The 27,442-nt window shown below is 34.3% G+C and overlaps 2 protein-coding genes across 2 annotated transcripts; both read right to left on the reverse strand.

The window, feature by feature from the left end:
- Window positions 1–13,575: 13,575 nt before the first annotated feature.
- On the reverse strand, window positions 13,576–15,501 carry LOC145164211 (uncharacterized). The gene has a single exon (XM_079082935.1). It carries the CDS (start codon window positions 15,499–15,501, stop codon window positions 13,576–13,578), a length of 1,926 nt encoding a protein of 641 aa, XP_078939061.1.
- Window positions 15,502–15,665: 164 nt separating this feature from the next.
- LOC145164213 (uncharacterized) lies at window positions 15,666–16,829 on the reverse strand. The gene has a single exon (XM_079082936.1). It carries the CDS (start codon window positions 16,827–16,829, stop codon window positions 15,666–15,668), a length of 1,164 nt encoding a protein of 387 aa, XP_078939062.1.
- Window positions 16,830–27,442: the final 10,613 nt, after the last annotated feature.

Genomic DNA, 27,442 nt, shown 5'->3' on the forward strand with positions numbered 1-27,442 from the left:
CAGCTATGATCTTCCCGAATCCCTTGAAACAAGCTTTCCTAATGAAGATGATGTCCCGTGGTTGGATCATGGAAATCATACTTCTCTTCCTCCACCTCCTCCAATTATTCTCCCTAACCCACAAGTTCTTGAAAAGTTCAAGGTCACTCAATCCTTATTGGCAAGCAGTGTCTATCTGTACTCACATCTTGGAGATGAAGTCACATTTTGACAAGCTGGGAGAGTTGGGTGTCGAAATCTCAAGGAAGTTGACTGTTGACTGGGTTCTTCAATCACTTTCCGAGTCATATAGTGAGTTCATTAAGGACTACTATGTGACAGACCACGTCATGACCCTTATTAATCTTACCTATTTGCTTGTTGCTGCTGAATCAACAATGATTTAGGGCACTCGTAAGGCAAATTTGATTGGAATATCTACTTTGCAAACTTCCATGGACATTGACAATGGTAACATTAGAAGTCTAGAAAAGTCTTCTCTTCCCAATGGAAAAGGATCGGCCATAGTCAACTCGGTTGACCAAATGGTAAAGAGAAAGGCTAAGTCTGAGATAGTCCCGTGTACCATTCCCAAAGAGTCCATATGTTTCTATTGGCAAAGGAAGGGGCATTGGTTTCGAAGCTGCCCTATTTACCCGAAAGATCATAAGGATGGTAAAGTCAAAAAGTTTGACTCTACTTTGGGTGAAGTCCACTATCTAGCTCTATTAAGTTCCTATTTTGAGATTCTTATTACATGATGTGACTAGGTCGCATTTTGATGTTTTAAGAATCAAAGAGAGGAAGCTTAAAAGAAGAGTAAGCTGGTTCTGATCGTGAAGATCAGAATTTTGAGCTGCTGCTGAGAGTTATGATAGATTGCTTAGGAATAGATATCAACATGTTTTTCATTTGTATTTGCATTGTAAGGATAAGTTTTTTCTGCAAGTTTTAAAATAAAAGAAAAAAGGTTTTAATTTTATTTATTTTAAATATCCTTACAATGGCATTTGTGAAAATTGTTGTTTATATGATTCCATTAATAGCAATATTGGAAAATGGATTTGATTCTTTCGTTTATGGTAGTGTTATAATTTACCAAATAAGGAAAGATTCTCATCACCCAAGTTTCAGTTGGATAGAAACTTGGAATCATGCAACTTGTATTGTATGTTGAATGAGAATTTTCATATTTGGGAAATTTAGACTAATTCCTTGTTCACATGTATATGTGAGTCAAGTGAAGGACTAGGAGATCGGGTATACTTGGTTCTGCGCTGATCAGGTCCACCACAAAGAACTATAAGACTATTCGTCATGATTTACTAAAATTTAGTAAATATGGTTATACTTACAAGTTTAAGTGTAATTCTGAAACATTGGAAAAGTTTCAATGTAAGGCAGAACGAATAAGAAGAATCAAATTAGGCAGAAAGATAAGAGTTTCTCCAATCTGCAAAGATGGGAGAGTACTTGAGTATCTTGTTTTATGATTATCTTAGTGATTATGAAACCATATCACAATTGATTCTCTAAGGACATCTTAGTGCATTTGTTTGGCTAGGAAGAGGAATCGTGGATTGTTGAATTGGTTAAATAAAAAAGATAAGTCATACTTCGTTCCAAAATTGAGTCTTAGAGTAATACTCCAAGATTGTAACTTGAGTGACATAATCTTAAGAAGGTTTAAAACACTTATCAAATGTAGAGTAAAATGTTTTCTACTCCTGTACATTTGAAATTGGTAAGTTGTGATGTTTTTGGATAAAACAAAGACCAACTAAGACCAATTGAGTGAAGTGTTTATCTTGATAAGAATCCGCACTAACTCGTGAATATTTGCTTTGTCAAGGAATGGTTCTTGACAAGAGAATCTTATATATCAAGAGGTCAGTGGGAGTCTTAAAGATCTTGAAAAGTTTCAAGAACTAATCAAGAATAAAACCTGTTGTTTATCACTAGCACACGACTTGAGGTTTATAGCCCATCGTGTTAACATATTTTTGTTTCTGTGCCCATTCCAATTAAAGTTGACTATACATGTGAGTTCTATGAGTTCTCAATTGTTTGCATAACTACTTGGAAGCAATGGTAGGCCCTTGTGCTGCCAGGTGGCAAGAAGTTAAGATTGCACAAGTTCAGTCCATATGAGTTTGGATTTGTCACTAACCTTGTCTTGTAATTATGGTTTTGACAAATTCACATGGATAGGAACACATACACCATAAAATCTAAGTGTCATAAAGTTTCTCTTCGATTCATGAAAATGATGGTGAGGAAACGTTTTCACTAAGTAGATTTTAAGTAGATATCAATTGTGATATTTGCATTCTCAAAGTCGTTAGTGGAGCGTGTGTAGTTAACCGGCACACTAACATAGACTTGTGAGAAATGGAAAAGGTCTAAACAATTGAGACTATGATTACGACATCCCTTTTCATAGTTCTAAAAATTGTTTAGACACACATGTGAGCTATCTAAGAAAAGGCGTATGATTTTGATAAATTATTATCAAAGCATCTCGTATCAGAAATCTGAACTTTGGTAAGAAAGTCAATTAAGTATTGATTTCTAGTAGTCCAGCTGATTTCTGGATACATGTCAAAGCTAGTGGAAGTATAAGTGTTATGCTAATAATCATCATGTTGGTGGGAGCATGATTATTATGTTAAGTATTGCGAGTTAGCAATGTTAATTATAGAAAACAAAGTTTCAAATCTATAAAGATGCAGGGTTTTGAAAAGTTGTTTGCTATAATTAAGGGAGAGAAAATTATACTTCATTCCAATTCTAAAAGCTTAGATTGTGAGTTTTTAATCAAATTTAGTCATAATTACATTATTTGCGTTCTAAAATTCGATTATCATTACGGCATCCCTTTTCATAATCTGAATTATGAGAACATGGGAAATAGAAATAGAAATATTATAGCAAAAGATTTGTCTAGTATCATATCTTTATGTGAGACATCATGAATCGTGTCCCATATGCTTCGGATATAGGATCGATTACATGTGCTGTAATATTTATATGTTCTAAATTTTTCCAATTGCCTGGGGCATTAAGAGGGAAAAACGTACTAGAACTGGGCATGACTAAAATGATTAAGCAACTGTCGAGGACAATCTGAGGTTTACCAAAGATTGGTTGCTCATGGACAACCGGAAGTATAGTGTTAATTTTGGAAGGACCATATTGACATATTCTGAAAGAAGGCACCTCTTGTTTAGAAGTGATAGTCAAAATGGGAATGTGGAAATGTTTCCATAAGTGGAACTTATTCATTAAATCCGTGGAAGATTAGAAAAACTTAATGCAGGAAGGATGTTCAAAGGAATGTACTTTGAATGTGAGACTTCGATTCCATGGAATTGCTCTCCATTGGAATACCTTGTAAATGTCTATTGCCAAGTCTTTGTGACTTCTGTGCATAGTCATTACAAGAGGATCAATGCATATAAGTTTAGAATCTAACAGATTTCAGTAAATGGCAAATAATCTTGTATTCTTACATTTGCGGTAAGGATTTGGGATTGTGAAATGAGCATCATTGGAATCATGTTCAATTGGTCTATTTCACAAAGTAAGGATCATAGACAAACATAGTGTGCATACTTGGAGTATGACATAACTATTGGTTGGATAAACATAGTGTGCATGCTTGGAGCATGACATGACTATTGTTTCAGTTCAAGTATTAAGTTGATTATTCCAAACATTATACAATAAATAATGTGTAATCAATATGGTGATAAATAAAAGGTATTTTATTTATATTCATAAGTTCTGAGACCATATTGGATTCGATTATTCTTGTGTTTCACTTTGCATGTTTTGACTTCCCGAATAACTAGGTTATTCAAACTCTCCACAGTCAATCATGCTTTGGAAGTAAGTATGAATCAAGACTCTCATGAATTGGGCTTGTAGATGTCTAAAGTGTTTAGACATAGCAAAAGTTGCTAAACATTCATGAGTGCTCCTGGAATGAGATTCGAGTATTGGATTAAATCCATGTTTATTTGAATCACTTCATGGATTTTATCACGAGTGATCATGAGACGATAATATCTTATATTCTTCAAACGGAGACATGTGAGTTGTAGTCGCGCGTTGGTTGCACATTGACATATGTAAATGCAATCAGTAACTTGATTGTTATAAAACATATCGTTGTGTGTAATTTGATGAGTAAGTACAAGCGAACATTTGGGTCGAAGTTTATCCATTCGGTTTACCCTTGGAGGGATAAAAGCGATATCTGTGGGCCCCTCGATGACTTAGTGATGACAAACGTAAGTGCTCGGTCGGGCCTGGACTTGTTTGAATTTGTTTAATTAGTCGGTCGTCATAAATCGGAAATCGGGAAACAACAAATGGCAAAGAGAATGATTATAATCCATGTCTCAGTCCATATGATATCTAGAATGGAGGAATATATGATCCCTTATCTTATGGACAAATAATTGACTAGGTCAGAATTCGACAACGACTAGGTCAATTTTAATGATCCAATTTTTTTTCTCCCGGACATAGATCTATGCTCGATTTTATGATTTGTATTTTTTTTAGATTTTTTTTTCAATTTTTTTAAGGTGTGTTCACGTGTCCTCACTTTAAAATGAGTCTTACCCGATCTTATCTCTCTCTCTCTCTCTATATGTATATATATATACACACACACATATATATATATATATATATATATATATATATATATATATATATATATATATATATATATATATATATATATAGGCATTGTCAACTCGTACTATTTTACATATATTGTAATATATTAGGGCATATTCATAATTTATATACTTGTATTTTTATTAATTTGTATATTTATATGTACACTTTGATGATCAAAATAATGTCATTGAATTATTAATGTATATTTTTTGTTTTAGTTTAATTAATTTATAAATTAAGTATCTTTAATACATAACTCGATTTATAAAATAATAGAATAATACAATAAGCTATTTTAATAAACAATGTAATAAAATAATGATATTTCGTGTTTTATAATCGCATCCACTTGTGTGACATGTGTGGGTGGTTTATAATGAAACATAATCTAATTTTCTTATCCACTTATCCTAAACAAGCTATTCTAATAAACAAATGTAATAAAATAATGATATGTCGTATTTTATAATAACATCCACTTGTGTGACATGGCCCTTGTGAAGGACATTATAGTTTAAAACCGACTTCTTAAAACACATTGTGTGGTGTGTGGTTGGTTTAAACAAATCATTAGAATTTGACCACTTCTAAAATTCTAGATATTTGACTATGTTTTTCTCATTCATATGATCAAGAAGACGATTCTATAAATATATTTTACCCAAATTTTTGTATGCATTTGAAATAACGTTGAACATTTGTTACTATATTAGTTTTATAGATTTCATGACTTGTTTTTAAATAGAAAACATATAAAATGTTCAACATTTAAATAAGTTAGAACTTTCTCATGAAACACTGTATAAACAATTTGAATTATCTTTTCCATGTTTTAGTCATTTTCCTTTAGTCACTTTGCAAATGTTAGTATCTTATCCTTAGTAAAATATGCAGGCTAGAAGTAGTATTCTAATGGTGTTATGGATTTATATACCTGACTGTGCCATGCTTTTGGCTAGTAGCTTTTCATATCTTTCATGTATACTCGGAATCTTTTATTTGTTAGTCCTTTTATTGCTTTGGAACCATATATCCTATTAGAATGTCTTAGAGCTAGGCTTCCTTTTTTCCTTTTTTCCTTGTTGTTCGGGTTGGAGTTGAGTATACCAACTTTACCCCTTTTACCCTTTTTACAATAGTTAACTCTTAATATAATGGAATTCCACGTCGCTTTAATTGGACAATATACAAAGTACACTTGACATTTTATCCTTGCTACAACTAAAGATGCAATAGCTGGAGGTAGTACTACTACAAAAAAAGGTTATAGGACTCGGTTAAATCAATTAAAAGACCCGGTTTTGAACCGGGTCCTAAAGCCAGCGAGACCTATGTGAAAAAAGAAATAGAACCCGGTTTTAAAACCGGCTCCTATTTGACACAAAAGAACCCGGTTATTCATAAAACCGGGACATATAAGAGGAATATAACGGCTAATGTTTGATCATATATGAAGATTAGGACACGGTTCAACCATACAAAACCGGGTCGTATATGTCAAAAAGAGCCCGGTTCCAATTCCAAAACCGGGTCATATAAGGATTAAATATAGACCGGTTCCATTCAAATAACCGGCTCTTTTTTAGCCTTGCAAAACTATAATGACGGTACCAAAAAGCATGGTTATAAAAAATAAATTGGTGACAACTTTATTCAAATAACCATAATATAATGAAAACAAATGGTAAAAAGCACAAACTGATACTTGCATCCAAAGCACACATTCAAAACAAAACAAAAATTGTTCATTGATGAACAAATTATATTAATATAAACATGCTAAGTAACCAATCATTTTAGTCATCAACAAAAACATGCTTAAGTGCTGCTAAAAACTCATTGATTTGGTCATTTCATACTACATAAAACTTGCATAAATAAATTCAAAAAAGAAATTGTTTTTCCATGGAGAGGTATTGTCCAATAATCAAGTGTTGCAGCTATCCTTCAACCTCACTTAAAAACAAAACACAACAGCTATCCTTCATCCTCACTGAAAAACAAAACACAACAAATAATTAGTTTTTTGTCTAGCATTATAAAAGAGTTGACTTTAGCAAACAATCATTAAACTAAAAGTAGGATGTTATAAAGATTAACAACTAACCTTATATGCACTTTTAGACAACATCATTCATAAAATTTTTCAGAAATTCTCTGGCCCACGTAGCAACAGTTGTGACCAACGCCTTTTCCTCAAATGCAGTTTTGTCATTCCAAAGGGTACCAAACTATATGAAAATAAAATTAAAACTACTAAATAACGAAAAAATTTGTTTCTTGCTTTAGAAGAAGAGATTTTTTTAAGAAGTACTTACTCTACTCGGAAATCCATGTTGTCTGTTCAACACAAAATCAAAGATCCAATTCATTATATAATGCCCACTCAGCTCACGTTCCAATCCACCGGCTTGGTTGCACTAAAATTAAAATAGAAGGTAAACATAAATCACAAACGAAACTACATCTAACTAGTGGATAAGTAATAAGATAAATTACCTCAGTGAGCTTCCATACAATTGGAATTGATGTGTTCTTTTCATACCTCTCAAAAGCCCTAAAAATAAACAAGCAGCAGAGTTGTATTCAAACTTATAGAAAGAATGTTATTTTTATGTCATTAAGAAATTTCTTACTTTTCCAAATGTTTGAGCAGATAGTAGTTGTCAACAAGATTTTTCATAGGCTTCATCAGAGAATCCAAAATGTATACAATATGATTTGAAGGGCAAATCACCAAGAGGACCCAATGCATACTAGTAATGGTTTGAAATTTTAGTATAAAAAAAACAAAAAAAAAAACAAATAACTATTAATATAGATAACAACTTATGATACTTTTGCAGGTATGGTGCGATAAGAAACGATTTTCCATGATGAAGTTGCATCGCATCAACGAGATAATTGACGGCATCAATCGAAGTTTCCTGACATGCTTTCCCAAGAATCTTATATGGGTTTAGGAAAGCACATTTTCCCATACGTTTCCGAAGCATTAAGTGTAGAAGGCTACAAACAATATTACAAAAAAATTACAATCAAGTAATATCTTATAAGCAGCCTCAAAAGAAAATATCATGGAAAAAAAAAGTAATAGTAAAATTTGAATGCACTTACATCTGCCAAGTTGTTATGATGGACAAATCAGTTGTTTGTTTTTTCAACAAACGATAATATTCTTCGTATGTAACTGAAAAATCAAACGCCCCAGCTTCGAGATGTCCAGCATCGGCTACTACATGAACCACTAGGTTGGTCTTCAAAAGGTCACGAAGTGATTCTATGGGCCTTGGTTTGTTGATCTTTTGGTTAGGCATGTTTTTTTCCATAACAGCCTTTGTGGTTGATGGTCGCGCACTTATGGTATGAATTTGTTGTTGTGATGGCGCCTTGCTTTGTTGTTCCTATTAATAACTCATTTTAATTAGCGAGAACGTCGTATATGCCATTCTTAAACATCAAAATATTTTATTTGTCGGTCTAAATGTAATATTTTGATGTTTAATAGGAGCATATAGGGAATTCTCTCATTTTCAGAAAATATATATATGGTAGATAATAAATTAAAGGATAATGAAGATGTACGTTCCTAAGAACAATTGTGATCCGCGGCCATTGAATTACAGTGCCAACTGCATCTTCTAGGATACCAACTTCATTTGTCATCACAGGAACAGGAACACCTTTATATCTTTCATCAATGTTGTCTATCATAACCTTCAAGTGATTTTCGCGTAGAGGAAGTGAGTGAATTAACCCATCATTATAAGGAAAGATCATCCCTCTGGCACATTTTTGGTTCATATCACCATAAGGTAACACTAAATCACAATGAGTAATAGTCTGCAATCATATAACATGTAGTGTATTTCATGTGTCAGCATGTTAGAAAATTTGATATAATACATAATTTGACAGCAAAGTTCTGAGTAAAATGATATCAAGAAATTCAAAAAACATAAACCTAACACATTAAAACATAAAAATATGCTAAATACAAAAGTCTGGAACTATTTTAATATATTTTCTATCACACATAGACCATTATTGTACATTTGTATAACATAGTGACCAGTTCTGTATTTCTATACACTTTTGGTTCATATCACCATAAGATAACACCAAATCACAATAAGTAATAGTTTGCAATCATATAGCATGTAGTGTATTTCATGTGTCAATATGTTAGAAAATTCGATGTAAAACATAATTTGACAGCAAAGTTCAAAGTCATATGATATCAAGAAATTCTAAAAACATAAACCTAACACATTAAAACAAAAAAATATGCTAAATTATGCATTTTTATACAAAAGAGGTACCTTTTTTTGTAATTTTTTCTGCATAGTGCCTTCTTTTGTAAATTCAGGGATTTGTAATTGTTTCTTACAGGGATCATTTCTGTAAAAAAAACTTACAGGGACCATTTCTATAGAAAAAACTTACAGGGACCATTTCTGTAATTGCTGCAACATAAGGACCATTCTGTAATTTTTACACAAGTTCTATTTATCTAGTTTTATTGTTTTCTCTGTACAGCAGATACATAACACATACAGGGGAATATTTGTAGCTTTTTTGAAACAGTTGAACATTATAGAAGACTATGATCAGTCATCAACTCTTACTCAATTATGTATCTATTTACATACTTTGTTTTGCCCGAAACAATAAACAAGTGAATTTTATTACTCTTTTCCCAACTTGTACCACATAATTATAATAAATGTAGTCAACTAGAATTAGTGATAAAAATAAATAAACTGACTCATTGAGTTGTGGATTTTATTAGTTGTTAAAGGTTGATGCTATAATAAAGAATTACCTTTATCGTATCTAAAGCATCAGATGTCGACGTCGAGCCAGAACTATTGTTTTGAACACCGAAGCACACATTATTCGGGACTTGGTTCCTAGACCCTTGCATCGCAAACAATGTTCTTAACTCTGCCAATTGGGTCACAGCTTCGTCTAACTGGACCTGCATCTTACTAACAACTTCTTTGTCCACGGCTTTCCTCTTTTTTTTTTCAATTCCTTGCATCCCCTTTCTTAAGCCGATATCATGCCCCACCGCCCTAGTGCGACCAGGTGCTCCGGCCCTATAGCCATAGTCAACAAATCCTCTCCGGGACCCGGCAACAAATCACCGCTGGATATTTCTTTTTGGACATCTATCTATTAATGCAAACAACATAATAGTCAATACATTTACTTAGACAAAAAAGATTAATAAAATTTAAAAAACAAAATTAAGAACAAACTTACAAGCTTTTTTACTATGGGTTCCATGTTAGGTGGTATTATTTTTGACCCTGACTCATTTTTAGATCTTCTCCCCAACACATAATCTAATGAACGCTCGCTTTTTATCTGATACAACTGTGGCGGCAGCTCACCCGATGCCTTCTCTTGTTCCCACTTAGGTTTGTTGCCCCGATAACCATGTGGGCCTACTCGGGGTGGATTTGTATTACACATTGAACTCATCTTTGCTTTCTCACTTATATCCTGCCAATGAAATCAACAACCACAATTATGAAACTGCAACATAATGATTAATATTATCAAGAGACATTATATCCTACAAACCTGGAATTCCTTTGATGATATCCTTTCCTTAAATTTTTGCAATGCAGTCTTCTCCAGATATGAGTAGGTTTCAAGTGGGTTTCTCTCATTGGTCAAGAAATTCTTTTTAAGCCTCTTCTTGTATGATCTCCACTTGTGGTTGCAAGTCATAAGCACATATGCTCTGCGTTTTTCATCATGGATATTCCAACGTTTCTATTTTTGTTTTTTTTAAATAACTATTAGTAACATATAGTAATCAAATGAAAGCACATGTAATGTATATTAGATAACAAACCTTGATGGTCAACCATAAGTTCTCCTTTTCATTTGCTGGCACTTTCTTCCAAGTCGGATATTCGATAGAAATTAACTTTCTCGTAACAACCCCGCAGTCATTGGCGAACTTATTTTGCTTATGGCCACAATGCTGACCAAGACTGTTAAATTCAACTTCTTGTGGCTCTGTTATATCCATTAGACGTGTGGCTGTTCTTTTTTTCCTCGGTTGTGGTATCAGTTGTTGTTGTGGTTGATCATTCATCATCTTTATTGTAGATGATTTGCAAATGGCTCAACCACCTAATGGCTCAACCACCTACCTGAACAGATTACAAAAACAATTCAACATGATATCACAATGCTTACTTGGTGGTTTGATTGATACAAAAGGCCTATATACTTATGATGATGAGGAATGGTTTTGAGTTTAAAAAATGAAACAACTTAGATCCCATCATTGTTATTATGTTGCAAAACTGTCAAAAATCAGCAAATAATAGCAACTAACTGAAGTGTTTTCATGAATATATACATACATACATCCACAAATTTCTAAAAAAAACCTTCAGGTTTCCTGTTTTGAGTTTCATGTTCTGTTCTCAGGTATTCTCGTTTAAATCAACATCAGTACATGATTCATGCATATATAGATCCATGAATTTACAAAACCTCAAGTAAACCTCTGTAGTAAAATTTTCAGAAAGCAAGTATCAACATGTAAATCTTACAAATTGCAAGAGTAGAAGATGTTTAGCAGTGGCAAAAAGAGGACCAATAGAGATGTAGAATCGTGTATACGAGTAATGCTGCCCTAGCAATGATTTGGCGACCTCCTGATATGAGGTAGGGGACAGGGAAAATCGAGGAAAAGATAAGGATTTTAGGCACTGGAATTGTAGTCAGGACGATGAGGAGGAATCGTTTGTTAAGGCATTACCTGATGAAACGGTGTGGTAGCTAGTCAAATCGCCGGTTGGTTGCTGCGGTGAGAATAACGGGAGTGAAAACGCGTTTGGGGTTTTGATTTTACCCAAAATTTGTGGCGGGTTATGCAATTTCCATGGCAGGATATCTAAAAGCTTTACCAAAATTTATGTCAGGCCAAATCTAAAAACTAAATGGCTGATTTCTTTTTGTACAATGTATAATTTCATTACCTTAAAAAAAAGCTTGTCCTTTATATCTTAACTGATTCATTCACTTACCATATTGCCCACGTTAATTAGAATAATAAGATTAATATTCTAAACAGTAAAGTATATAGAAATTTTTGAATTTATATTTATAAAACTATGATTCCTCGTACATATGTTACGATATAAGCGAAATATAGTTGGTGGTAAATTATTAAATTAGTATTAAATAGATAATAGAATAAAATAAAAAAGAAGGTGGCTGTTAATTAATTCCTGTAATAATGAGCTAGGTTTTTGAATAATTCACCGAAGTACTTTGTTTACCACATTTTTATAATTTAAAATTATTGCATGCCTTGTATTTATGTCTTTATAAATGTATTAGAAATCACATGCTATATATTTATTGATGGCCTTTTTTTGAATATCTAGTTTAAAGTTGCTAATATATATATATATATATATATATATATATATATATATATATATATATATATATATATATATGATTATTTGGGCTCTTGACATTTTTGCCCCTGGTTCCCTTAATAAGTGTTGGCTGCTTATCGGTCTCCGATTGCTTTTGTTTTGGTTGGTCTGACTTGGTGGTTTTGACACATGCACTTATCGGTCTCCGGTTGTTTTTGTTTTGGTTGGTCTGACTTGGCAGTTTTGACACATGCACTTATCGATCTCCGGTTGTTTTTGTTTTGGTTGGTGTGACTTGGTGGTTTTGACATGTCACAACTAGAAATTCTAATGCTTTGTAAACATTAAACAAGGATAACATTGTAACTAAAACTTGAAAGCATGTATGATGCTTATTCAATGACAACAAAATTCCATCAAACACTCTATACAAACACTCAAATAGTCAACAAAAGGTTGGAAACCCTAGAAATCCGGGTTTAAGTCCAATATGGACTAGGATTTCCTTATTGGGCCTAAGGGGCCAATAAGCTTCCAATTTGACTATTTTGGGCTTAGAACTCTTAAATGGGCTCTAATTGGACCCACTCTCATGAGACTTAACCTTTTGGGCCATCATGGGCCTAAAATGAAATGGTTTACCTCTATTGGACCTTATTGGGCCATAACAAACCTAGTTAGCCCTAATGGGCCATAAATCAATTCTTTTGTACAAAATTGGGCCGTGAGCTACCCTAAGGGCCCAATAGGCTGAAAGCTTTCTCATAGACCTCTTATTTTCGATCAAAGCCAAGATTGAGCCTAAAAATCATTTTTCCTTCACCTCATTTGGCCATTCTCGGCCCAAGTAAAAAAAAGGAAAAGAAATGAATAAATGGCCATGACACCTCATTGTTGTTTAGGGGTTAATTATGGGATTACCCAACAAACAACTAGACAGGTCTCATGTTCCCATGCACTCATCTCTCTCTTCTCTTTCTTCTTATTACTCATGGGCGAAGATCACAACACACACACACACATTTCATCAACTTCTTTCAAACACACTCTCTCTATAAAAGCTTCATCTTCTCCATAAATTTTCGAGATCTTAGAACATTTCAAGGAGGTTCTTCCACAAGAATCATCATCCTAGGTAAGTTGATGCTTGGATCCATAATCTAGTCTCTTTATTTCATCAAGAATCTCTTCTAAACTCACACAAACTCATGATCATAGTCCTAGAAAACTCTAAGTTCGAAATCCACCCAAGAAGGCTTGCTAGGATCAAACTCTTCCATTTCTTTCTTCAGCATCCAAATGAAAATTAAAAACATCCATGGAAACATGTTCAAACTAAAACATTAATACAAACAAAAATAATTAAAATTCAAACGATACTAAAACATATTAAATAATGTCACGTCTCATCGTCAATCATATCTTTGTCTTATCTATGTCTGAGACCTCACCCAAAACCTCTTCATTTTGCCCCAGATATGGGTTATGATACCCATATTCCTTCATTGTGATCTGACCGTAAGTAAGTGGTGTCATCAACATCATCATTTGAAGATGGAATGCCGATAGAAAATGGGGGTAGTTCATCAAATTGATTGTACTCTTCCTCGTCCACAACATCATCGACACCAAGTATATGTCGTTTGCTATGCATGACGATGTGCTTTCCCGATTCCTTTGGGTCCTCAACATAGAATACCTGGGTAGCTTGTTTAGCTAGAATGAATGGTTCTGATACATAACCGTTTGTGGAAAGGTCAACAATTGTAAAACCATCATTGTCAACTTTAACACCTCGTTGGTTGTCAACCCATTTGCATTTTAACATAGGTATAATGATGTAATCATATTTCAATTCCCATATTTCCTGAATGACACCATAATATGATTCTTTGGCGATCCTCACCCTTGTATCATGACTATCTCCATATACTTCAGTCGAGGCTATTACTATTACACCACTATTTTGGAGTGTACTTTTTCTATCTTGTTGATTAGTGTAAAATGTATAACCATTAATGTCGTATCCTTGGTACGTTGCCACAAGATCTTCAGGACCATTCCCCAGATGTACTACAGCTTGATCCACACTATCGATGCCATAACTTGCTCTCACTTTGTCTTTTAACCATTGTGAGAACGTTTTGTTATGCTCCTTAACCAACCATCTATTGCTCCTACCATGATTTGACATCTCTAGTGTTCTTTTGTGCTCATTTATATATGGAGTAATGATTGTCATATGTTGTAGGACTGTAAAATGTGCAAGTTGTAAATCTTCTCGATTTGGAATGATCTTTTTCAATCCAATTGTCCCACTCCCTACAAGTCTACCCTCGTGTCGAGATTTTGGAACGCCAATACTATCAACACCTTGTAGATAGTCAGTACAATATTCAATTACCTCCTCTGTTGCGTATCCCTCAACAATACTACCCTCTGGTCGATGCCTATTCCTTACATACCCTTTTAAGACGCCCATATATCTCTCAAATGGATACATGTATCGTAAGAATACTGGCCCACAATACTTTATCTCTCTAACAATATGAGATGTCAGATGAACCATGACATCAAAAAACGAAGGTGGGAAATACATCTCAAGCTGGCATAACGTCAAGATAATATCACTTTCCCATGAATCTAATACCTCGGGATCAATAACTTTCGAATGAATCATGTTGAAAAACAAGCATAGCTTTGTGATTGTGTGTCGAATGCGGTCTGGTAGTATTCCACGAATTGCAATGGGAATCATATGTGTCATTAAAACATGACAATCATGGGACTTCATACCAAATAGTTTTAGTTCTTTCATTGACACTAACTTCTTAATGTTAGCAGAATAGCCTGATGTAACCTTTACACCATGTAAGCACTTACAAAATTTTGTTTTCTCATCCTTTGACATGGTATAACAAGCAACTGGCAGATACATACGCTTTCTAGGATTCCTAATAGGAGCAAGCTCGTGGCGAATTCCCATTTCAACCATGTCTTCTCGAACATTAATCCCGTCTTTTGACTTTCCCTTGATGTTCAACAATAAGGCTATCAAGCTTTCACAAACATTTTTTTCAATATGCATAACATCAAGACAATGGCGAACTTGCAAGTGCTTCCAATATGGTAACTCCCAAAATATAGATCTTTTCTTCCAAATAATTTTGGGAGGAGTTGTACCTGTACGTTTACGTTTACATTTTCCTTTACCATTACCTTTGAATTTTCCGAATGTAACGTTTAGATTTTCAACACGAGAAAATACAGTCTCTCCTCGTAATGGTTTCCTTGCTGTCCTCTCCTCAGTTTTACCATTGAACACTTTTTTTTCTTGCGATATGGGTGATTTTTTGGAAGATATCTTCGATGATCCATATATATATTTTTCTTGCAATTTGACAACCATAACGACTGTGTGTCATCTTCACAAATTGGACATGCATTTGCTCCTTTTGTATTGTATCCAGACAAATTCCCATATGTTGGAAAATCATTTATGGTGCAATAAATCATGGCCCGAAGTTGGAAAATTTTCCCACTATATGCATCATACACTTCGACACCCGGACTTCACAATTTTTTCATGTCCTCAATTAATGGAGCTAAATAAACATCGATATCATTTCCCGGCTGTTTTGGACCTTGAATTAGTAATGACATCATGATGTATCTTCTTTTCATGCATAACCAAGGTGGGAGATTGTAGATACAAAGAAGAACCGGCCATGTACTATGACGACTGCTTAGGCTTCCAAATGGATTAATTCCATCAGAACTAAGTCCGAACCGAATATTTCTAATCTCTCGACCAAATACTTTAAAACTGGAATTAATATTTCTCCATTGAGGGGAATCAGCCACATGTCTTATTTTTTCGTCTATTTTACGATCGGCATGCCATCGTATTAATTTTGCATCTTTGGCGTTTGCAAATAACCGCTTTAATCTAGGCACAATAGGCAAATACCATAATACTTTAGCAGGTGGACCTTTCTTTTTCACATCAATGGTTTCTTCTGTATGATTATTCTGCTTATACCGTGATGTACCGCATGTGATACACTTATCTAGATCTGCATACTGGTTTCTATATAACATACAGTCTTTTGGACATGCATGTATTCTTTCGATTTCCATTCCCATTGGACACATTAGTTTTTTCGCTTGATATATTGAAATAGGTAACTCGTTATCTTCAGGAAGCATATCATTTAAAAGCTTTAGAAGATTTGTGAAACTTATATCACTCCAACCATTGTTTGCTTTTAGGTTAAATAGTTTCAAAACAACAGATAGTTTGGTATACTTCATACACCTGGTATACAACGGTTTTTCTGAGTCGTCAAATAATTGTTGAAAATTTTCGTAATCCTTTTCAGCGACATTGTCCTCCCAATCATGTAACATTCCAGATAAGTCATCGTACTTGTCATTGTTTGAATCATTGTTATCATCATTAAACTCTGAAACAACCTCATTACGATTAACCAATGTCTCCCCATGTCGTGACCAACATATATAATCTCTCATAAACCCACGAATTATTAAATGTTCTTGTACTTTGGCAGAATCAGTGTACATACGACAGTTTTGACAATCTACACAAGGACACCATATGTAGCTTTCTCCTTTATTCACCCAATTTTCCTCTGCGGCTTTAAGAAACCCATCCAAACATGCCAAATATTCATCGCATGAACGTTTAATTCTATACATCCAGTAATTACGATCCATCTGTTATTACATAAAAGATATATGAATAACATGCATGTAGGATACCATATGCATTTAAAGGCATATGTAATGTACATAATACAAGGTTAATCATACAAAATTATAATCAAGTGCTTGAAAGTAATAAAAATACCTTGTTTTTCTTCGTTATATAAGATGAAGAATATATTTATTACGATTCAATAAGTATTCCTATGATTAAAATGTAATTATGTAGATTTAAAAAAACAACATACTTAATTATAAAGTATAAGGAGTTATTATGTAAACCAATATATTTTTCTATATCTTTATAAAATTTTAAAACATTTTGTCATAAATTTTTAACGTTGGCATCAATTAAAAATATACCACATTGTACACATAAAAATATACCATTTTCCATGCATAAGAATATAAAGTTTTCTAGAATTAAACAAATAAACTAATAATCATTATTGATGATATTTTGTAATATAATTGTTTTTATATATTTATAGACGTGCTTAACATTTGATGTTTTGTTATTATTATTATTTTTTTAATTTCAAACAAATAAAATAATTTAAATATTTTAAAACAACTTGATAAAATAATATAATATTTTAACATAATTAATATTATCATTGTAATTGTGATATATTAAATAACAATTAAAAATAAGACGTTAATTAAGAAAGAAGTCGTAAAACATTATATAAGTCAATATAAATATTAACTTTAGCGTTGTTTATTATATATATTAAGGGATATATGGGATAATCTAAGCCTAATAAATATTATTAAATTATAAACAATTAATTAATATTTAATAAAAAAAGAGAAAAACTATAAAAATTTACAAATTAATTATACGTAATGTGTCAATATTTTAGGGGTTTCATAGGGGTTGACTAACTAAGAGGCTTTTGCACAAATCTCTTAAAAACCCATGGCGGGACTTCTACAGGAAGCGGGACTTTTTCCGCCAAATATTTCATCTATCTTTAATCCTTTATAAAGACCCATTCTATACATGATAATGAAAAAAAGGGAGAGAACGAGACGAAAGACTGATAACGGAAGAAAGATTCATCGCCTCTGTTCATCTACTCTCCTAGTACTCGTCTTGTCTTATAAACTCTGTCCTAAGTGTGAATATTAGGAATGCAGAAGGATCTTGAATCTTACATTGATTTGAGGTAATAATTCTTCGGTGTATGTCGTATTCAACTAAAATCAAGTTTATTGAAACCAGATTTAGGTTTTATGGTATTTTTTTGAGATTTTCATTCTTTAATACTTTTTGGATTTTCAATTCTACTTACATGTAAAGAAATTTTATTTTATGATTTGAGAGTTACCTTTGAATGTGTTGTTGATTGTTTGTGCCAGAGATGAAAGGGATTGTGTCAATGATATGTTCAATTCCAAGGGATATTGCGAAGGCTACAACGAGACTAGAGATAACTTCGATTGTTGAGGAAACCGAATCTTTGCAATCTTATATGCCCTTAACAACTTCAGACTCTGTTAAAATTTTTATGTAAGTTTTCAAATTTAAAACATTAACCGACTCAGATGTGAAAATTTGAGTATAATAGGGTTAGAAATACATACTTAAGACTTATTGAAGAAGAGTATGTGTGCTTTAGCCTACGGTTTTCTTCTACTTCATACAAGATTTATCTATTTTCTGCACATATAAGTAAACAGTAAACTTATGTTATCATAATATTGAATGGAGTTGCAAAGAAGTGGAATCAATTAGAAGTATGCACTTAACTAGGACTAGATATACTTACAAATCAGCTTCTATCTTTTTTTCACTTGATTTTCTGTGTATGCTAATTGATGAACAAATACAACTCTGTTCATGTGGCGTCTGTGCTTTTTACGTGTGTGTAAATGGAAGAATAAATAGCAACTAAGTAGATAATCATTGGAATCAGTGGTAATTATCTTTCAATCCATGTTTTATCAATATCTTTTTAGCTTTAAATTTAAACTTTTATTCATGATTAGTTAAGTATTTGAGTAATGTATATCTTATCTGTTTATTTATTTATTATTTTTTTCACAGTGCATGAATTTCAACGTGATAAGGATATTAAATAGTGAAATACGCAGGCATCATCATCTCCGGTGTTCTTTGGAGCTGCTGGCATAATTTCTTGATCTTCCCTGGTTCTATTTGTGCTCCTTTTTAATTTCTTTCTAGATGTTGGTGGGGTTTTTTTGGTTTACTGACCATTTTGCCCCTGCTTGGCATTTTTCAGGGCAGAGAGAATAAGGCTCGGTTCTAATTTTAAAAAACGGGTCATATAATTGTAAGATTATAAAACAGTTTTTTGATCAAAATAAAATTTCATAGTAATGTGAATTCTTTAAATTGTTGAAAGCCATATATATTTGTAGAAAATAATAATGTTCGTTTTTTGCATTTAGGAAATAAATTAAGGTTAGAGCAGATAAAAGAGATTGGAGAAGAAAGGCTACTTTCCCAAGTCTGGGCTACACACGTGACTACAGACTTGAAGCACTTGAACTGGTGCTTTGCTCTTCTTTGTATCAATAAACTTGTTGGTTCTCTTTTACACTTGACCTGGAGCTGTTCAAAGCTTCATCATTCTCTTTTAAGTGATGTGGTAGGACCCATAGTTTTTGCTTTAAAAAATCTATAAATAGGTAGTTTATTTTTTTAATTTTATTTTTACACATAGAGGCTTTCAGTTTCCCCTTTAATTTGACTATGCAATTGTGAAATGTCCCATTGTTTATCAGATTGGATAAAAGTATACATGATTGTGGAGAGTGTGTAATTATGGTTTTAACCTTGATGGTTGATGTTACAGGGTGGTGGGAACTAGGATTTTGAAGTAGGCTGTGAGGTACGAGTACAATGTACAAGCTTTAACAGCAAGGGTATTCCTGTAATGTCAATTGTGCAGGATGATTAGAGTGATGACATGTAGATTGCTTGATTTTGTATAGATAATTAAATTATGCTATCTATAACGGGTTTTATAGAATAGTGTATGGAGATAAATGCAAGAGACCAGATTGTTGATCTCTTTACGAATAGTGTATGGTGGGATAGATCTTTGCAATTTGGACCTTTTTATCCTTGTGGGGTGTTTTTCTTATTGTTTTTAGTTCTCTGTATGTTTTGCTTTTGTTTGTTTGATTATTCTTGAATTGGCATAACTTCGTTAATTGGATCAAAATATAAAGCCTGGTTATTCAATTAGGCCCATGTCTCACTCTCTTACTTCATTTTCTGGCTCAGTAAGTTATTTTCCTGTCATTGTTCAAATTGAAGCTGTTTTTTGCAATTTGTTTCAACATCTTCAGTTTTGTATAACTTTTTTTTTATGTTTGTTTTTCTTTCGTTTTTGTACCCCTTTTTTCCATTTTTTTAAATTGTTTTGTTAATGCATATTTATTTCCTTTTTCTTTTGTAGTAATGGGTCAAATTTCAATTTTGACGAACCTCATGGATGATTTTCCTAAAACCAATCAAAAGTACCATGGATTAATATAGAAAAAAGCATAGAAACATGTTATAATAACAATGTACTTTCATTTATTTCAATTATTTGTCAAGTTTAATTTTACAAAATGAATGTAAGATGCTCTACAACAAAATGAAAGTAAATTGCTTTTCTTGCATTTAGCCCAATAGGGGCCAATTGCAAGAAATAACAATATTCTTTCATTATGTTGTCTAATATAGCATCGTACTTTCAATCTTTCTTTTCTTATTCTTAGTTTTTGTTCTTATTAAATGATTGTACTTTGAAAGTACAATCATATTGTCGATAAAATTGTAATGGTAATAAAAACTCAAAGTAAATTATGTCGTTATTCTTTGCAATTCCCTTAATTTAGTTGTTAGATTGTTGACTAGGCACCATTAATGGGAAGAATAACAAATACACCTTGGCTGTCGAGAATTTATGGCCCTTTAACATCAGAACAAAGACAATCATTACGGAATGGAAGCTAATTATTTTACTATGATTCGTATTCTAAATAGGTATGCAAATAAAAGATTCAAAATAAATTTCCTATTTTATTGTTAAGCATTGAAGCTACCCTGCCTCCACATTTGATAGACCTGGCCAAATTGTCCAAGCTTATCATTGGGTTATAATATTCATAATCTGTCATCGTGATCTGACCGTACGTAAGTTGTGTCATCAACATCATCTTCTTGAACACTAACCCCGTCTTTTGACTTTCCCTTGGTGTTCAACATTAAGGCTATCAAGCTTCCACAAACATTTTTTTCAATATGCATAACATCAAGACAACGGTGAGCCTGCAAGTATTCATCGTCTGAACGTTTAGTTCGATGCATCGAGTTATTAAGATCCATCTGTAATTACATAAAAATTATTATGATTCAATAAGTTTCAAATATTCATGTGATATCCATTGTCTCAACACTGTCTTGGATTTTCAATTCTACTGAAATAAAAAGAAATTTTATGTTCTCATCTGGAAGTTACCTTTGAATTTGTTGTTGATTGTGAGTGCCAAAGATGAAAGGGAAAGAATTAATGAAATCTATAATTTCAGGGGATATTTGGAAGGCTACAGTGACACTATAGATAGCTTTGCTTGTTCTTTGCAATGGTCTATACCGTTCACAACTTCTCACTCTGTTCAACTTTTATGTAAGTTTTAAAAAATTAAACATTAAACAACTTGAATGTGAAAATCTGAGGCTGTACACAGACCTCAGCGGTTAAAAAAACAAGAAATTTTGAATTAAACATATGATTAAATTAACAACATATACTACAAATCTACAATAAGAGTAGAGATACATACTCACACTTAATGAAGAAGAATATGTGCGCTGTATCATACGATTTTCATCTCTTCATACAAGATTTATCGATTCTCTGCACATATAATTTCACTTAATTTTCTGCGTATGCTAATTGACGAATAAATAATACTTTTTTCATATGGTCTCTGTTTTTTTGTGTGCGTGAACGGAAGAAAAAATAGCAATTAAGTGATAATTATTGGAGTATGTGGTAATTATCTTTCAATCCATGTTTTTATCAATATCTTTTTAGCTTTAAATTTAAACGTTTATTCATGATCAGTTAAGTATTTGATTAATATATATCTTATCTGTTTATTTATTTATTATTTTTTTCACAGTGCATGAATTTTCAAGGTGATAAGGATATCTTATCTGGTTCTATTTGTGCTCCTTTTTAATTTCTTTCTAGATGTTGGAGGGGTTTTTTTGGTTTACTGACCATTTTGCCCCTGTTTGGCGTTTTCCAGGGAAGAGAGAATAAGGCCCGGTTATTTTAAAAAAACGGGTCATATGATAATTACATAATTCCTGCTTTATATTCAGATAGAACCCCGTTGTGTTCTAAAAGCCGAGTCACAAAACCCTAAAGCTAAAAGGCCCGGTTGTTTGAACAAGAACTGAGTTCTTTAAGTATACTATAAAGCCCGGTTTTTTGCTTCAAGCCAGGTCATATGGTACTCTCGTGTATAAGACGCGGTTTTTGCATAATATAACCCGGTTTTTTCTGAAACCGGGTCCTATTAAACGAGTCTTATTTACCTTTTTGTAGTAGTGTAGGGCTGTAAACGAACTGAACCTTCGGCGAAACGTTCATGAACTGTTCGGCGGGAAGTTCGTTTATGTTCGTTTATTTAATAAATGAACAAACATGAACAAAAATTATCGTTCATTTAGTTAAATGAACGAACATGAACAATGGTCTTGTTCGTTCATTTATGTTCGTGAACGTTCGTTTATGATGTTTGTTTACGTCCGTTTATGTTCGTTCGTTTAAGTTTATTTATATTCAATTTTTTTATTATATTGCTATATTATATGTTCGTTTATGTTCATATATGTTCAATTGTGTTTTTTTATCTTTGTTCGTTTATGTTTTTTCGTTTAGCATGTTCACGAACATAAACGAACGAACATGAACAAAGTAATTTGTTAAACGAACGAACATGAACAAGAAAATCTCATTCGTTTATCCGTTCGTGTTCGTTTGTTGTTCGGCTAACTTAAATGAACGAACATGAACAAGACTTTGTTCGTGTTCGTTTGGTTCGTTTACAGCCCTAGCTGGAGGTACATCGGGAAGATATTTATCAAAGGCACAATCTTTCTTTTCATTAATGAGAACTATTCTCAAACTACTAATTATGACTAGATTGATTATTCCTATCACCTTATCCTTTCAGAGGGTTTTATAGTAGTCGAATATTAGTGGATAAATTTTGTTTGTAGACATTATTTAATAAATGGTCAACTCTAGTTTGTTTTATTAATCCCTATAAAAAATAATTATGTACCTTATATAAAATTATTTAAATAACGCTAGGATCCATATTTCACTTGAAGATGTGACGACTCAAAAATCACAACTAATTTAAACATTTCAAAACAACCCATTTACTAATAAAAAGTGTTTACAAAACATTGTTTCCAAAATATTATATAAAATCAGAGTCTCCTAAGAACAACAACATAAAAATCATGATATGTACGGTCATGCCTTCACCTAGCCACGGTCCTCTCAAGTACCTGAAACCATAAACTAAAACTGTAAGCATAAAGCTTAGTGAGTTTACCCAGAAGTACCATCACACAATACACATATCATATACAAACAAGCATGTTGGGTCCAATTAGTCATCAGACTGGAATACGCACGGGCCTGCAGCCATCGGGCTGGATTACCCCTGACTCAATCAGTCATCAGACTGGAATGCCAATATACAACACGTCCACTCAATCATCGGACTAGAATACCAATATACCACGAGCCCACTCAGTCATCAGACTGGAATACCCACGGGTCCACAACTCATATATGGCTTGCTCTTGAGCCCACAACATAAGTCTGGCTTGCCCTCCGGCCCACAACTCATATATGGCTTGCTCTTGAGCCCACAACATAAGTCTGGCTTGCCCTCGGGGCCCACAGCTTATGTCCGACTTGCTCCAAGGTTTGTTGCCTACAACACAAAGCAGTACAACCTCAAACCAACACAATATGTCGACATATACATAACATATAAACATATAATCAGTAAACAGTCAAACAGGAAGGTCTACAGATCACTACCACATAGCAGCATCCTATAAACTAGGATATAGATCTAAGATATCACTACAACATAGCAACATATGGTAAACCAGGATATCAATCCCATGGGCCGACCTTGGTGCCTTCGACTCGTAAGTAAAGTGAAGAAAAACTCACCTCTCGATCTGAAAAATAGCTGATTGGGTCCCGACTCCGAATCTTAGCTCTAACCATCACCTATCCATCCAAATGATAAATTCTCAAACACAATCCAAAATACCCCTTTGTCAAACTTAGTCAAAATAAGGTAAAAGTCAAAATTCCTAAAAAGTCAACAGAGTTAACCCTGTTGAGTACGCCCAGCGTACACGATGTTTGACTTGGCATGGGCCTATTCACCTCGTACGCGCAGCGTACGCCTTGTACGCCCAATGTACGCAGCTGGCTGCCAACCCAACTCATTAAGAGCTTAATCTTTAAGCCCTCAAGTCTATTTTCCAGATCCAAGTCCAAAATGATGTCTTCGACCATAAAGTTTCTAACTTTATGGTCTTGCATGGCCAATAAGTGTCGAACACCAAAGATCCTAACCTCTTAATCTATTAAAACCATGCATGATAAGAAGCTAGTGTCCAAGATTACATTTTTATGGCTCAGGTTGCTCCAAAACCCCTAAAAGGACAACACAAAAACGTTTTGAGAGGATGGAGGCTGATGAATGAAACCAGATTTGAGAGTTAATGAAGAATAAATAGGGTCCAAACCCTAAATATTAGGGTTTTGGACTTCACCCCGTACGCCCACCGTACGTGGCTCAGCCCCACAATGGCAACATTAGCCCCTCTCAACCATAAATCTTACATTTTAAGGAGCAAAATTTAATAAATCTCAATATAAGGTCAAAAGTGTAAACAATTCCCATGCAAGGGGCTAAAAGGAATATACTTGAAAATCGAGATGTTACAATTCTCCCCCTCTTAAATCAGACTTCATCCTCCACTCAAAGTCCGCTGTTGCAACTAACCCATGCTAGAGTTCCCACATCTCCACCTTGGGCCACTCAGACGGTCCTCCCCAGAACCCGATCCGAACTAAAATTCGGCTCATTTAGGGGACTGCCTTCCCATACTATCCTTGACCCGCTAACTTTCACCACTGAAGAAACCATCACAACTCTCCCAAAATTTCAGAAATCCAAAACCTTGACTGACTCTTAAGCAAGCAAAACTATCTCGGAACGTAGTTATTACGACATCTCTGTACAATCCGAACCGTACGGAACCCTTCGAACCCTGACTTACCTTGTTGATACCACTGGGATCAGGACTCTTGACCATGCATTGCTGGTGAACCCTCCATCCGAAAACAAGGCGGCTCCCAACCCGAGCCTCAGCCAGATAACCACTATAGACAATTAAATATTGTGCCGACATATGCCACAACTTCCTAGCTATAGGACCGAACATCCAGTGAGATCCACAAAGTCGGGAACTCTCAAGGCTACAATCACCAAATCAACTCTATCAATGCGCTTCCCGAGACCGAGAACCTATCCGATCTAGACTTCAGAACCCATATTCCAGGACTGATATTCATCCATTCGACGAACCCACCCCTTGCATTTGACTGAGAACACCACCAAAAACGCGTAATGAAATACTCAAAACACATTGATCACGAATTCCAACCAATTCCAAATTCATAAGATGCACCAAAAACCTTAAATAAACCCTGACTCCATGACACACCACTACTGACCACTGATCCTACGAGAAAAGCTGATCAATCCAAGAATTTTCATATTGCATCCAACCCTTATCAGCTCAGGTGTATCCCACCGCGAAAACCACTCAAGAGATTCACAATAAATTTCATCACTCGAGACTCCATAACCGATACCCAACCTTGGTAACCAAACCCCTAATAACAGGTTGCGAACAAACAGGATTTATAATGCACACACTCTGCAAAGACTTTCTGATGCATGACTGATACTCCCAACAACCCTTAACTACTTACTTTATCCAAACCAGATGGTTCGTTAGTCTCCCGACTTCCATCAATGCGCTAACACCGAAAGTACCACAAACAGAAGAAATGCACAATCATTATCACTGGGCCCACAACCTATGTTGGGAATACCCCTATAAGGTCCTCATCATAGGTCTGGATTGACTCCGAGCCCACATCATGAGTCTGGAAAGCCTTATCCGGCCCTCAGCCATGTCTGGAATGCTCCCGGTATTACAGCGATCTTTTCAACATTCCATCATTCGCCTGGAAACTCACGACTACCACCACGGGGGCCAAAAGATACTCACCTCATTCCACCGCCTTGCAGGAACCTAATCAACGTCCCTCTCAATGCTAACCGAGCACAACAATGCCATACTCCTTTACCACATACAGTTCCTTTAACAGTACAAGCTACTACCAATGCAAAATCTGATGAAATCATGGTCACACACGACCCGAGAATAGGATAATTCGAACTAAGTGCTCCATTGATATCTTGTCCAGCCCACGCACACCCCTCGCGATAATATCTAATGAAATTACCATAACACACACCCTTAGGGAATCCATAACCTTCCACAAAAGGGGTGAAGTACCAGAGTTCTAACGAAACGACGAACCTCAATTATTACCAGAAGACATCCTCATTAACGATCAAAACAAGATCCCATACCTTGATTGAGACTGAACAAACCCCATCAATACGTAACTATCTCTATAAAACTTTGAAGGTTATCCATAAATGCCGCTAAGACTCTAGTTGGATTCATCCAAATACCGACCTGCCAACATGACATGCCAAAAATTAGATTCCACGCAGATCTAATGTTCTGTTTGGAAAATGAGCAACACTGTCCCCAAAATATAGACTCCCAATAACCAAGGACATCTTCCAAACTCGATGCGAACTTGACGATAAGTCGATGAATTTTTTGAACTTCAACTGATACAGTCGATCACTTTCGAAGAATCTACGCTTTGATGATGTATGAAATGACCAATGATCGAGTATACATTGACACCTAATCTAGTGAACCAAAATCCACGCGGAGCTGAACATAGCCATCTCTAAAATTGATTTACCGATCGACAACTGCCCAATCTAGACTGTAAATAGCAATCCATACAACAAGCTGACTAGTTCCTCACTAACCGATACTTAACCTGAGTGATACTAGCGCATCCGCATCGATTCATTGGCATCCCAAAAAGAACCGATGACTACAACGAGCTCCTTGACCAACTACTTCCTGCTTCGTGACAACTCGTGTATTTCCTGGACACATACATCTGATTGCCACATGCTCTACACCCTTAACTTGACGAAATATTAAACCGAAATCCTGCATACCTGAACCACAGACCCCCATGAACCATTCTTCCGACAATATAAACAAGAACATATTGATGATCCTCCAAGCAGAATACCTAGTTCTCCCCCACTTGGGGTTCGAACTACCACCTACTAGTGTTGTAATCAAACATTATCACAAACCGGCTCAACCAGGTACAAACTGTCCCTGAATCTTGGAATGTATAACATAAGCA

Source organism: Lactuca virosa, chromosome 3, assembly GCF_052849685.1.
Source record: "Lactuca virosa cultivar CGN04683 chromosome 3, Lactuca_virosa_CGN04683_v6, whole genome shotgun sequence".
NCBI lineage: Eukaryota > Viridiplantae > Streptophyta > Magnoliopsida > Asterales > Asteraceae > Lactuca > Lactuca virosa.